At 50.2% G+C, this 14,952-nt stretch overlaps 1 protein-coding gene across 2 annotated transcripts in view; it reads left to right on the forward strand.

Annotated features, from left to right (window-relative positions):
* Positions 1-14,952, forward strand: part of LOC126923205 (uncharacterized) — a 27,992-nt gene continuing 13,040 nt past the window's right edge. Inside the window, exons 1-2 of one of the 2 annotated variants that reach the window (XM_050736473.1) lie at positions 1-1,419; positions 1,674-2,303. In XM_050736473.1, the coding sequence (XP_050592430.1) occupies positions 1,160-1,419; positions 1,674-1,746 (333 nt within the window). In that variant the 5' untranslated portion in view covers positions 1-1,159 and the 3' untranslated portion in view covers positions 1,747-2,303. Of the gene's footprint in view, positions 1,420-1,673; positions 2,304-14,952 lie in introns of those variants that run through there. The other variant, XM_050736472.1, reaches the window with a different exon arrangement.

A 14,952-nucleotide genomic window follows, 5' to 3' on the forward strand; every position in this document is an offset into this window, starting at 1 on the left:
GGGCCGCACGGCTGCTCGGAGAAAGCTTTTCTTTTTTCATCCGGAACCGGCTGAAAAATCGCAGGCGTCGCCAGTGATCGAGGCCCGCGATAACGCGCTCTCGTCGTTCACGTCGAATTAGAATAATGACGGACGGTTGTCGTTGGCCGGGCAGGAAGTGATAAAGATTACGTTCAGCGACCCGGCCGCGTGCGTGACGACTCGTGAACGCGCGCGATTTTCACGGAAAAGGGCCGCCACGGATGCGGCAGCATATTCCAAGGAGCAAGAAAAGAATACGACACACTGAGTCACGTGCGAACCAGTCCCTCCCACTTGCGGACGCGGTGCCGCGGATTTCAGTGCACTGAAAATCGTAACATCGCCAACCTCTGGCAGCTCCGCTTCCTCAAACGCCTCGTCCTTTCTTCGTCGTTGATAATCGAACATCGCCGGGTATCGTCGAGAGGAGATCGGCATCGAGATCCAGATCCAAGATATAACCGCGCAGGTTATCCCGCAGCAGGATTTCATGCGAACGCAGACCAATTGCATCACGGTGAATGCCTATGGACGCGGGGGATCGCGAGTGAAACGAAGATCGGGAAGATCGGGCAGATCGGGCAGATCGGGAAAATCGGGAAAATCGGCGAGCAACGTACGGTGCCGCCTCGGAAAACCATAGACGCGCGTGTCGATCGAGCGCCCTGTGCGGTGACGAGCCGCGTACGGCCCTGGTGCACGTTTTCGCCGGCACGGCACTTGCGAAAAATTCAGCTCTGCCGTGCAGCCGAGTTAATCAGGAAGCACACACGTTTTTCCACGACACGCGCGGAGCACACGAGATTCGACTAGCGACTAGCGACTGGCGACCACAGTGTCTCGTCCTCGGCGTTAGCGTCGTCGTGTGGAACCGCGAACGAGTGTGTGGTCGGAACGATGCACGCGGAGATCAGTGCTCGTCAGCCGAGAGATCTTTGAAAGAAAACGTCAGAAAGTGGGAATAATCGACGCGCTGTGTGAACCACCGGGCGAACAATTCTTTCCATCATTTCGCGGTGGTGTTTCTTTCGATCTCTTTTATCCACCGCCTCTCTACGAGGCGGCAGTTTCGTCGGGGTGATAGGTGCGCGAGTGAGTGAAACGAGAAAAACTGACCGGTCTCGCGAATTAGTGTCGGATGAACCGGAAACATCGTTCGTACGAAGTGAAAGAGGATGGTGACGAGGACGACGACGACGACGACGACGACAAAGGCGGCTGCGAAAACGGCGGCGGAGACGACGACGGCGACAACGACGACGACGACGACGAAGACGAAGACGGCGAGGACGACGACGACGACGACGACGGTCACGAGTACGAGTACGAGCACGATCAGGACGACGATGACGCGAGGCTGGTAGATCGAAGATCCACTAGACACGAGTTTAGGTTCAGGTAAAGTTTCGTCAATGCGACAAGATTTTACTAATATCGAGCTTCGTGCTTCGTTCGTTATCGATTCGTTCGGAGGTACCTGGCAACGATCGATGATCAAAAGAAAAATCCAACATACAACGTAGATCGATCCTTTTCCTTTTCTCTACTTGTGTATATTATATATATCGTATTGATCGAACGTTGCAACGGGTCTCTTCGACGATCGTCTTCCGCGCTCGACACTAACAACTATTAATATTCCTTGCTTGCAGAACTCTGACCGGTACACGCTTTATGCCGCAAACTAACAAACCGAAAGCACGCGGATTGGAGGAAAATGGCTGATCCGGACTAGACTCACGCTACTCTCCCTTCTGTCCGTTCTTTCTCTACCTTCCAATCATCGCGTCTCGTTTTCCAGCTTTCTTCGTTGCTTCGCTGATCTCGCGAAAAGCACGCTTCGTTCTTCTCGCTAGGCTCCGTGACAGAATTTTCCACGGGTTATAAAAATACGTATATACGATTTACGAGCAAAAGTTTGCAAAGAGATCGTGGATATTCGTTCGAAACGCGACGAAACTCTCGAGGATCGACCGTAAGCGAGTCATGCCAGGCTTTTGTGGAACGATCGATCGAATAGGTGCCGGAAGGAGAGTGGGTGGTGTACGGAAAATAGAGAGAGAGAGAGAGAGAGAGAGAGAGAGAGAGGGAGGGAGCAGAGTGATGATTAGTTGCAGTGTTTTGGAAAACAATGCGCAAAATTTCGCCGGTGATAAATAATAAAAGAGCGAGTAAAGTGTAACGTCGGGCAAGAGTGAAGTGGCGTGCAGGTCGTGCGTATGAATAAACAACCCGGGGCATATGTATTGTCCATTAACGAATAAAAATTAAATAAAACACGAGCAGAGATTGTCGTTTGGAAACTTGAAACATTCATTGTCCCTTCAGCCTGTTATCTTTCCCGGACAGTCGACGGTACGATGGAACGATGGAACGATAGAACGACAAAACGGTGGAAAGATCCGCAACCTCGACGAGAGTCTATTGCCCCGTACCGCGTACCTTTGCCCTGTCCTCCAACACGTACATATACGACACCGGAAAAGAAAAGAAAAGAAAAAAAAGGAAAAGAAAAGAAAAAAGAAAAATGAAAAAGATGAAAAAAATGGAGACAAAGTGGCAAGCGCGTTCCCTATAACGTTACGAGTAAATTTAGCTGGTTGGAGAGCCGGCAATGTTGCAATTCACGCAACGCGTACTCGGCTCGCCCCTATCGTATCCACCTCTCCTGCCCTCTCGCCACCCTTAATTTAAACCCTTAAACAGGTCCGACCTGGTGGCACCTTGAAACCTTGTGTCTGCTAACAGGAGACGAGATAATACTGGAGCAAAGGGTACACGAAGGAAAGGAGGAAGAGCGGCGAGCGAACGGTCTCGAGGGGTAGGAAATATCACGAAGGAGAAAAGAAAATGAAAAAGCCGAGGAAGAGAAGAGGAATGAGAAATAATTCCAGATAGGTTGATGCGTCTCTCTCCCCTTTGCTACCCCCCACCTCTGGACACGAGGCATCAACGATGGTCTCGCCCTTCCCTTCCGGGCCCTGTTCCACCCCCCTTTTTTAAGGCGGCCAGCTGCGGGGTCAGTTTTCGACGGGCGCGCGGCGCATTAAGATGCTACGCACGAAATTTGTCATCGACCTCGTGTCATCGTGTCTCGTGACCGCGTGAAAATTCGCTCGCTTGTTCTCGCGTGTATGTAGGTAGGAAACCAGCAACGCACAACCACCCCCGAGAGTCCCCGATGGAGAGGAACGAACGCCGACCGAAGGAAGAGCGCGAGAGAGAAAGGGAAGAAAAAACAGCGTGGCGCGAGAACAACCGGCGGATTGCTTCTGCAGTGATGAACGCGTGATGGATATTAAATGGGTGCACGGTACGCATCGACAGATTAATTCCATTTCCAACAGGCCCTGCTGCTTTTCGCGAGCAAGGTTTTAACAAATACGCGACCGCGCTGCGAGCCAGACGATCCGAAATATTAACTGTTTGCTTCTCTCTCGCAAGCGCGCTCTCTCTCTCTCTCTCTCCTTCTCCCTCCTCCCCGCCCCCCTCTCTCTCTCTCTCGCTCCTTTTTTTCTTTCTTTTTTTTTTTCGTTTGTCGTTTTATCGTCGCTCGAAATTCCACGAACAAATATTTGCCGAACATCGATCATTCTCGCGATAGAAAGACGCGATACGAGCATGGTTCGTAACTTTTCTCGCTTAAGCGGCCGAGGCTTGTTTTCTCCGCCTGTGTTCTCCGATTCTTCTGGTTACCATTGTGATCGTTTCCCCGTTCGAAAACGATTTTCCCGAGTTTGAAAAGACGACGGGTTCGTTATAATGGAGTCTGTGTTTTCGAAACGTCTAGCGTTAAATTACATTCGCCAAGTCAATTTTACACACGTGAAATTTGCGTTGCTCTGTGCCCGTGAAAATTCCAAAGCTACCCAGTGACAGGAAATTCGAACGCTTCTTTGAAACGCGGCCTGTCAATTCTACCCTCGTTTGCCGTGCCAATCGTTTCGCGTCGTGCAAATAATTAATCGCAAATAATACCGCTTTCCGTGAAAGCTGTGAAAGGGTGAGCAACCCCTAAAAACGCGCGCCGCTATATCGGCTCGTTTAATTTCGCTAATTTCTTTTCTGCCGTTCGCGCGGCCCTCTAACACGAATCGAGGGTAGCAGCCCTTACGTTTTCCTTCCACATCGGTCGCGACAGAGGACAGAGGACGGAGACAAAGGAAGGCCGAAGGAGACGTTGGAGAGTTCGCGAAACGTTAAAAATCTCGTGGGGTTGCGGAACGGGGGAACGAGGGAACGAGGGCGAAAGTAGCGAGGAGGAATCACCGGGAAAATAATTACTTCTCGTACGCGACGAACGAAAGACTGTCTGTGATCGCGAAGATAATGGCGGAAGGATTCCGGTGAAATATTTTGGAAATATTCCTTTATTTAAACGAATAGAACGCAAACTTCGCTGCTGAAAATTTCTTCGTACCGTATGGTCGACGCTTTCGCCGCTACTGACGCCTGCCGTGTCTCGAGGCGATCGCTTTCCTTCGCATTCTAAAATATAAGACTCGGAGCAAAATAAAAAACAAAAGTACAATTTAAAAGCGTAATTTGACGGAATTTAAACACGTACCCCACTTTTAATCGTGCAGGTCAACAAGAAGAGCAAGATTACGAATACTGATTCGAGCTTGAGTATTTCGTCAAATCTTTGTAGCCACCTTTCACATTCATAGATATTAAAAAGCTGGAATTTCCCGTTAACTGTCTGTAAAGGACGACTCGTTCGTCGTACAGACACTTGAAAACAAAATCGGAAAAAGAAAAGAGCAAAGGGAGGAGTCTTTTCATCGCAATCGTTAGAATTAGTACGTGTAGCCCGAATTATCTAGAAGCTTGGTCGTTGGATACTCGTTAATAATTAGAGAAGACGCAGCTGCTTGGCTAGTTTTTCTATGTTGTCGGCAAAAAAAGGCTTAGAAAGGCAAACAGCAGGCGGCGAGGTTAAAACAGACGTTATTGGAAAACTAAAGGACATCTCCGACGAAAAATGTATACGGTTGCCGTGAGACGGAAACGACCGTATTTTAGTAGCACCGATATTTTCTCGCGTCTTAACTCGAGGTCGAACAAAAGCCGCAAGTATCGATCCAAGAAAACAATGACTTTCCAAGTTCGCGTAAAAGAACGGAAAAACGTTACCAAAGAATTCTATTATCGTCACGACCGATTGAATCGGCCAATCATCAGGCGGAAATTGGATCTCCTCGTTCCTTTTTAAGCGACAAAAATTTCTCTCTCATCTTCTTATCACCGAATTACCTGTAAAAGTTCCGACTAACCGGCTCGTTGTCAGAAAGCTACCACCGCGCTCGAACCGAGGCTAATTTCGTGCTACCCTTCGACGAAAATCGAAAACTCTGTTTCAAACAGAGCAAACAGTAAAATTGTTGGACTCGAGCGACGAATATTGAGGCATCGAATTTCGGGATGCGATCAAAGCCGTTTCTTCGAGAAAATACAGACAGACTGACCGACGCGACGTATCTCACGCGAGAAAAAATAGGAAAGAAGAAACCGTGTTCGAATCATCGAAGCGTTATTGATTAAAACAATCGACGAGACCTCTTTCTGCGATGCGACTTTCGAGAGGAAGGCCAAGAAGGAGCGACAGAGAAAGAAAAGGACAAAGTCGCAGAGGGGGACAGAACGTTGGAGAGAGGGTGGATCGACAACGGGAAAAGATGGCGTAAAAATGGAGGGTGAAAAATACGAGTGGGATGGGGGTCACGGGAATTCCCATCCTCTCGACGCCCCTTTGCGGATGTACCGTTGGGAATACTCGGGAAGATTTCCAAATTTCGTATCCCCGAGGCGCGTGGCAACTTTTTAAGACGTCTTCCATTAGCGGAGGGTCCGATAGGGATTGTTTAGTCGCATGATTTACAAATGGAGATTGCCTTAAAAAGGCTCGTGACCGTTCATCGAACGAAGGTTCGTCGGTTCGACCGTTTCGCCAACACCCCGCCCCCGTAAAAAAATTAACATACCAGATCTTTGTTTTTCCGAGTTGGGAACGGTGGAAGTTGTTCCTATCGGAGTTTCGTGGAGTTCGAATAGCAAACTAAATAGAAAAAGAACGAGTATGGACGCGTCCAAAATCACCGCCGCGTCATCTATTATACTACGAGACAATCCGGTATACCAGAGATCGGTCAGACGTTCCGAAGAAGAGCGCGTGGCGCGATGCCTTCGTCAGGTAATCGTCGATGTATTATTTATCACAGTATCGCATTAGCAGTGGCTAAATGGAACTAAATGATACGAAATGTAACGTGCATAGATCTAATTGGTAAATAGTGTGGCGAAATTTTTCGCGACCGACTGTATCCAAAGATAACCAATTGGATAAACGTAGCAGAGAGTAGCGAGAATAATCTGTTTTCCTCGAATGGACGCGTTTCCCGTCTCCTGATAAACGTGTTCCGCGATTTGATTCGAAGAGACAATGCAGGAGGAGCCGGTATCGGATCGAAAAAGCGGAAGATCTAATTTTACAAATATTCGCACATTCCGAGTAATTCAAGGCTGCGACTGAGGCTAGCAGGTAGACGGGTGTGGGGGAAGGCAGCAGCACCGAGTTAAAACAAACATTTTTGCGCGTGCGAGCTTCGGCCATAAAGCTCTGCCCGGCCAAATGCATTGGCCGGCAGTTGCATAACACTCTAGAATAGCTTCGGAAAATGGTGGACCTTCTCTCGCGGCTGGCTTTTTCTTTTTCGGTCTGCATCAGCCGTTCTACGACGTCTCTATACCGAGAATTGGTTGCCCGGCTCTCCCTTCCCGACGAACACGACGAGGTTCATCTTGGAACACGGAAAATATACCGACTGGCTACTTCTTTGCCACTCCGAAATGGCTGCTAATTGGGCACAGCTCGTCAAGCGAAGAACGATAATACTACGGCCGATTTTAATCGAGGGAACGAAGCGGCGGACAAACAAAATTTCGACGTATATAGGTTAGCCGGGATCGAAAGGCACGATGGAACCGGTGCCAAAAATATTTCAGTTCCGGCAGAAAATATAAATTCCTCGTATACGATGAATCGAACGGTTTTCTTTTCTCCGAACACGCGCCTACACCACAACAATCTTTAGAATGCAATCTGTACACGACACGGTGCACGCTATTTTCGACCTTAAACGAGCCTCGCGTCGTACAAAACAAATCTATTTGTCTGGCGCGAAAAATGACAGAAGCGACTAAGCGATAACTAATAACTTTTCGAGTCTCAGCCATCCGTACTACGTTTTGGCCAAGACGAACACGCTGCGTGTTCAAGAGAAAGAGAAACACGATTGATTTTGCTCGAGTACCGCGTGTCTCGATCTCGATCCGCGATCGCCTGTTACGCAACCGAGAGCCGCTCAAAACCGATCGAAAATAGCACGCGAAATGACGGTTATTTTTTGGAGGGCTCGGGGGAGAGAGAGAGAGCGAGGCGTATCAGAAGCGAATCTTTAGCCAAACGCCGATGTCTAAAAACGATGTCTCTTACGTTGCAAAACGTAGTCTGTCGTCGAGAGTCTCGAAGAAACTCGATTTCCTGGGTTCAACGTCCACAGGGAGGAGGAGGTGGTCCCTCCCGATCCGTCGAATCCTTTCGAGGTGTCTAAGGCAATTAAAATTATTTATTAAAAGACACCGGTCGAAAGTAAAGAAAGCGAGAGGGGAGAGAGGGGGAGAGAGAGGGCAAAGAGAGGCGATGGAGAGGCGCGATCCGATTAAAATCTAATTTTTCACGGATACTCTCTTAATTAAAACATTAAATTGATTGCGGCGTAAGGTTGAGGTGACGAGGGGGGGTACCGTCTTCTCGAGGCGGGACGAAGCAACGAGAGGCAGGGTCGAAGAAAAAGAGAGGAGGCAACGGAGGTGGGAGAAGTGGAGGAAAAGACAGGGTGGAGGTTCGCGCGAAAATAAATGAAAATGAAATCAATTATAAAACTGTTTGAGGAGACTCCGAGGAGCAGGCAGTAACCGATGGACGGATAGACGGACGGACGAACGGACGAACGGACGGACGAACGGATGGATGGACTGGTACAGGTCGATCTTGAATTTTCTTAATTAAAAATCTACAGACTTTGCTTTCAATTAAAAACCGAAATGCCACGGGCTCGCTCGTTACCGGTTTTCCAGTTCCTCCGAGGGGCCACGAAATAGCGTCTCGCTGATCGAATCCGTTGATAGAACAACAAACTCGAGCGAAGACGACGCGACGCGACTCATATTTTCCGCCTTTCGTGGCAATGCGATCTTAAACTTTAAAACACCGTCAATCGGTCTGATTTAAGCAAAATTTTCTTCGTCTATTTCGTCTTCGGATCACGCGTAACGCAATCTTCTTCCATTCCGCGAGATCGGTTCGATCCCATGGCATTTTTACAAACGTTTCAAGCGATATTCGAACGGGAATATAAAGAGAGAGAAACGGTTGGCCGAGTATTACTACGAGTTTAAGATTTTTCTCGGGAAAGGGTGAAGATTCGTCGAGTCGATTCGAGAGAGAAAACGCGAAAAGGGTGAAAGGGTGTAAGGGCGAAAGGGAGAAAGAGCGAGAGTGGCTCCTCTAATCTTCGCGAGATTCTCGCGGCACGAAGACATTGCCTCGATTTATGATCCTCCTAAATCTCGACCGTCCTCCCCTCGGCCAGGCTCCTTTGTCCCTGGACACTTTTGCACTTTTAAAACTTACTTCGCCGCGGAAATTTCATTATAAGTGTCGTGGCTCTCGTCGCGGCGATAAGGCGACGCCAACTTGCGCGGCCAAGGCGCGCTTGCCGCTTTACATCGCGGCCTTTTGAAATATCGCCGTGGATTTCACCGCCTCGTCCTTTCCTTCTGTTTCGGTCCCGCGGACTTTTCCACGACTTAATCAGCTCCGGCGCGCCACTTTATAGATAAACAAAGTTAACATGTTGCGAACTCGCCACCGAAATATTGCCGCTGAATTGCCAGCCGCGCTTCCACGGGAAAAACTCGACAACTCGCGAAAGTCTATGGGTGTAATCAGCGGCGCGATTCTCCCCAGCTTCCACGGAAACCGAAAGAAATCAAACGACTAAACTTTCCAAATTCGACGTATCGCTCGCCAATTCGTGCAAACGAAATTCCCGTCGCATTTCCCTCGTCGATTTCAACGCCCCTTCCGACGTATCGATTAAGTCGGACCGACGTTATTCGCACGGTAGAGAACTGTCGGTCGATCGGTCGTCGATTTTCTAAACGCTCCATCAGGTTGTTCCCTTGTTCGACAACTTCGTATCGAGATACTTCTTCTTAGCCGCCGAGTGAAGCCGCGGAAAGACAGAGTTATCGCACGGTCATCTCCCGTCCAGTAAAACGTTCGATAGCTCGTAGTCGAGTCGAAGGCGTTGCGTCGAGGATCGGAGGCGAAAAAGATGAGAGTTCGAGCGCTTCGGAATTAGTCAACGTGCGCTTTTCGCAAATTCGTTCGGGGACAATAGCGCCGTTGGGTCCTCCGGTTCCCCCCCCCCATTTTTTTTCACGACCTTCTGCCTGCTTTGTTCGCCGCCGAAGACAGACCAGACACGCGAATATAAAGGGAAGAGAGCGGAACAATGAAGGTTTGGGCGACGCGGCGTGACCTCGAGATGAAACGAGGCCAGCCACACACAGGCCAACCAGTTAACCACGGTTTCACCACGATTTTACCACGATTTTACCACGACTTTACCGCGAGAAGCTGAAAAATCACGAGCTGTCGCGAGATTCGTAAAATCCCAGCCGAACCCTTTGCCGAAGATAATGCGCCTCATCCTCTTCCGGGCTCGGTTTAGCGAGATTACAGTGTAATCGCGATTCTTCGATGGCGAAGAGTGCAGCTGCTGCTAACGGAGGTAGCGGCATATGCTGCGTGGTCGGCAGTGCTCTTCCGATTATCCACATGCTACGCGTATACCTTTGGAGAATGGACATCTGGCCTGCCCGCGGTGCTTGGCGGATTATTTGCTCGTTTGTTCCTTAGCCGTGTACCCGATAGACGCCCGATACGCCACTTACAAGAACCTGGCGAAATTCCGCCGCGGAGACGAACGTTTAATCGAACTGCATTCGAGCGTCAGCGTCCAACCAATCGAGATTTGTTTATCCGAAAAGACGCCGGCGTATATACGGCGACCGGTCGTTTGATGGAACGGTAGTAAATCAGGAACCGAAAATCAATCCACGACGGGCTTCTTTCCGCGAAAAGAATTTGCGTCGCAGACTCGAAACATTGGCAACTCTTGATCTCATTCGCTCTTGGCCAACGACGATTCGGTTCCATTTAACCCGTTGCCATAATCGACCGAGTTAACTCGGGCGCAGGAAACTGCATACACGAAAAGGTTTCGCCGCCAGTTAACTCTGGCTGCCTCCAATTTTCTCGCGTTTCTACTTCTCTACCTAATAACCGACATATTTCGGGGATAATGAACACGGTATTTATCGGCAATGTCCGCGTGTTTCCTCGTCCATACGCGGGCACAGACTGACAATAAAAGGTGGAGAAATAGCTTGCTACTTTTTGGGAAATTATTCCCCGAGACGAACGAGATGATAAGACATAACGTCGTCATAGAATCGTACGAAAAGCACGCCAAGATGGTCAGTTACTTGCACGAACGAAAAGAAAAGGCGACGAATAACAAAGGGCAGGATAGAGGATAATTTTTGCCCAATTTGTCAGCGAAGCAAATTTCTTCGATGGTAGTATAGAGCTTCTTTCGAAACGAACGAAATAAAAAGACGAAATAAACAGAGAGAGAGAGAGAGAGAGAGAGAGAGAGAGAGAGAGAGACGAAAGAAGACCATTAGGCGCTATCTTCGTCTCGACATCTTCAGGCAAAGTGTCCAACGTCGGAGGTTGGGTAGGAAGCAAGTACTCGAAGAATAGCTAGCGACCGAAGGGTAGCTCGAGAGGGTGGCTCACGGTTGAATCGGCCGCAAATTGCGGCGAAAAAGGTAAAAGTTGCCCGCTTAACTTTCTTCCGAGCGGAGGTTGAGGCTGGCCTGTGATTTTTGTTTTCATTTGATTACCTTCGTTCAGCCTGGCGGGGCTGGCGGCGCGGAGCGGCGCGGCGCGGTACGGCGCGGCAGCAACGTTCTACTCGAGGGGGTGAAAAACGGCTGGTTAGCAACGTGGAGGGTGCGTGGAAGTTGGCGAAAGCGCGCCACGAGATTCCGTTATTTTCACGGACTGGAATCGATAGGGGCTACCCATACACGTAGCTGGTTGGTGGCGTGGCTGCGTGTGTGCGAACGTGTGTCGACGCGTTAGGTTGGGTTAGGTTAAGCACGCGCTTAGCCCGATAGCGCAGCTAGGTCACATCGCACGCTAGGTGTTTACAACGGGGAAGAGACCACGCGAGAATTCAGGTGCCATGACCTACCGCGAAAAAGGAGTCGCGTGGCCAAAATCTTCCTCCCTACTGACCTTCCTCCGCCATCGTTCTCGCCGGTTCTCCGTCGCGGTCGTAACTTTCCAGCCTCGACTCTTCGAGGGATTACTTTCTCATTTAGATTTTATCCGATGCTCGCGCGCCGTCTCTTCTTCCTGCCGTCCTCTCAGACGGCCATTTCCCGCGGCTCTTTCTCGCGGCCAGGCTTCTCCATTGTTTTTACTAATTACCCGGGACAAGCGAGCCATCCAGCTCTTCCTCCCTCGTCTTTCCAGCCGTCTTGTCCGCCGATCATTAGGCGGCCGGCCAAGAATGGTGTCCTCTCCGACTTCCTCCTTTTCCCTTGTTTTAAATAACGCCACGAAACTATTGTCCCAAGCATTGTTCGACGAACGGCGTTCTCGAAACCCGTGAAATCCTCCATATTTTCACGTCCGCGCTCTTGCCCCACGATGGCCGCCGACCAACGTACCGAACGATGATCGTCGCGCGTTGATCCTGCCCGGCAAAACGGCAACATACAACAATCGGCCGGACCGCGTGGAAGGGAAGGTGCGCGAAATGAATTCGGCTGGCCCGTCCAGCGGGGTCGAATTCGTCGATCCGACAGCGGTCCGCTGCAGCTGGCCCGGCAAAAAATCAGCCTCGATTGTTTTATCGTCCCCAGCGGTTCTATCCGTTGGTCAACCGGTCCTCCTCTCCTTATTATGATTATCCTGTATAGCGAAGGGTCGTCGAAGGGGGAGAGAGCTGCAGAGAGAGAGAGCTCTCGTCGCACCTTTAACGCGATTCGATTCGGAAGGCTCGACGTGGTTGGCTCTCTTCGTTCCTCGACGAGATCGCCAGTGGCCGAAATACGGCCGGTAGAAAAGATGAAACGAGAGACCGACCTCGCTCCGCTCCGCTCCTCGAGTAGCTAGAGCAGATTTTTTTTTATTGTGTTTCCTGCGAGCGCGTTTCTCGCGGTTCACGATGTTCGAGAGACACGGTCGTTCGGTGAAAGGAACGCGGTCTTTGGGATGTACCACGTGTCACGATGGTGCCGCCTGTCCGTATATGCAAATCAAGCAGGGCCATTGTTTCCCCCTGCGTCCCTCGTGATCGACAAAAAGATTCAGGTCAAACTTTCATCCGGTTAGGAATTTTTATTTTTCCACGTACGAAACAACAAAAGGGGTCAACCCTGACGTCGGCCCAAAGCAAAATACCGGCAGGGACTGGGAGGGGAGGGTAGCGGCATTCACCTTTCGGGACGTTCAACGGTCGGGACAGTGTCGTTCTAAGACAATCGATACAATTACGGGGAACCACCGTCGACGACGGGAAGACGAAGAAGCCAGGGGAGGAATCCCTCTTTTCTCCCGGTAGCCGTCCCTTCGAGCGCTCCTCTTCCTCGCTTGTGCGCTCGATGCGCAAAAACAGAAACGAAAGGAGGAAAGAAAGGGAAAGAAGAAGGGGTGCGAACACGTTCGTAGATGAAAGCGAGATCGGTGCCGATTTCTGTCGAACGGGAGAAACAGATTTCGTCGACGATTCGACGATACGGATCGTACACGTATCGCGTTAGAACATTCGGATCGGACGAAACGGAACGTTCGGATCGGCGGAACGTACGGCAGAAACCGATGAAATCGTGGAAATAAGCGGTATCGATCGTTCGATTCTAAAGATCGTCGAAAAGTTCGTTGAAAATAAGGGACACGCGCGATAAAAGGATAAAAAGATGCGAGGCACAGAAAAGTTTCCAGCCGCGCGTTATTCGGACTGTATTTCGTCCATCGTAGTCTAGCGATCGTAATAAGATCTGGTCTATCGACGAAAGGCTCGCGCTAGGGAATGCAGCTGGAGAATTTCCAGAGGCGAGGCACGCCGTTCTGGGGGTGGTCGATCAACCCCCGTGGAAACGCGATGGAGCGAGTTGCGGTCAGCGCTAGGATTCGAAATACGACGGTGTACGTACTCTGTTACGTCGCGTACGCAACGATGTTATGTTAACCTTATCGTTGGGATGGTGGGTTGGCACGTAGTGTCACGCTAACACCCACCAATTGCTATTTGCCACGACGGCAAGGCGAAATCTTCCAGACCGCGAGTGGGGTAGGAATTCTCGGTAAAACTTGCTTCGAAACTCCGCAACGAACGAGTTCGATCGCGCCAGCCAGGCTTATCTCACGAATCGCATCGTTTATCGAAATTTCAACGACGATCGTCCGAACGTCGTTTTCACCGAACCATTCCGCAACGATCGACAGACTCGATCGAGGCAGCAACGCGCGCGCGCGCGCACCTAGCTGTCTTCGATCGTCGTCTTTTATCGGTCAAATGGATACGGTAATTTTGCCTATCACGATCGATATCCTCGTCTTTTTTTTTCGCCGCAACGACGATCGCTGTCTCGTAAAGCAAGGACGAGACGAGTTGCGGTCGACGACGGTATTCGAAATACACGGCGAACGCCAAGTCCATTCTGGCGTGTACGCAACAACGACGTGCTAACCTTACTGTCACGCTGGGGCCAAAGGGATGTAAAGCCGCGATAACGCCTCCGAATCGTTATTGGGTGTGATAGAGAAGCCACCCCTCGTCGTTTACAAACCACTCTATCGTGGAAACGAAGCATCGCAAACAGCTGGAAAGCCGACGTCTGGAAAACCGTTGCGAGATTAATTGCAACGCGAACGAAAACGCGTTTTTCCTAACTCGACTAACGTGACTCCGTCGCTGCTTTCTGCTTTCTGCTTTCCGCTGTCCGAAACGTTCGCGAATCGAGAATAAATATATTTAGCGATCGCGATAGAAATCGCTATCGCTACTTATACCATAATAACACGTATCCATCGCCAGTGTACGTGCAAATTTATTATCATTCGTTTCCTACAAGCGTTTTTCTTTTTTCTTTTCTTTCGTCTATATACGTATATACACGCGTACAACGTATCGTTCGGCCGAAATAGCCGGTCGTTCCGCAAGAAAAATTCCCATCGAATGGAAAAGCAGCGGAAATACCTCCGGTGAAATAGCGAACGGTGCATTGGGAAATGAAATTCGGGGGAGGAATTTCGGAGTCATGAATGCCGGTGCAGCCGAATCACCGGCGTAGCAATCGAAATAATCGATAAAACGAACGCAGCCGGTGGTAGGTACGCGGGCGACGTTCGAAAGAGCAAACGTTGCCGTAGATATTGCTGTTCTTTCGCGCGAGCAAAGTGACGGCAAGGCCGTGGCGGGTCGTCGTTCGTGCTGCTGTATCGACACGAGACACGCCTGAAAAGTGATTCATCGAGGAAAATCGGATGTAACCCTAACGCGCCGATCGTCCCCAAAGACGGCGCACACAGAGAAACGATGCAAGAGGCAGACCGAGAGGAAAAGAGAGGCGAGCAGAGAAGGAAGAGGAGAGGGAGAGCAGAGGACGAGATGATCGGCGTAGGCGCCGAGCACGTCGTTATCCACCTGGCGGGGTTTGCGCAGCGCAAAACGCAAACGCAGGAGAGCGCAGAGAGAGGCGCTTCAGCGCATGGGGCAGTAG

Source organism: Bombus affinis, chromosome 13, assembly GCF_024516045.1.
Source record: "Bombus affinis isolate iyBomAffi1 chromosome 13, iyBomAffi1.2, whole genome shotgun sequence".
Lineage (NCBI taxonomy): Eukaryota > Metazoa > Arthropoda > Insecta > Hymenoptera > Apidae > Bombus > Bombus affinis.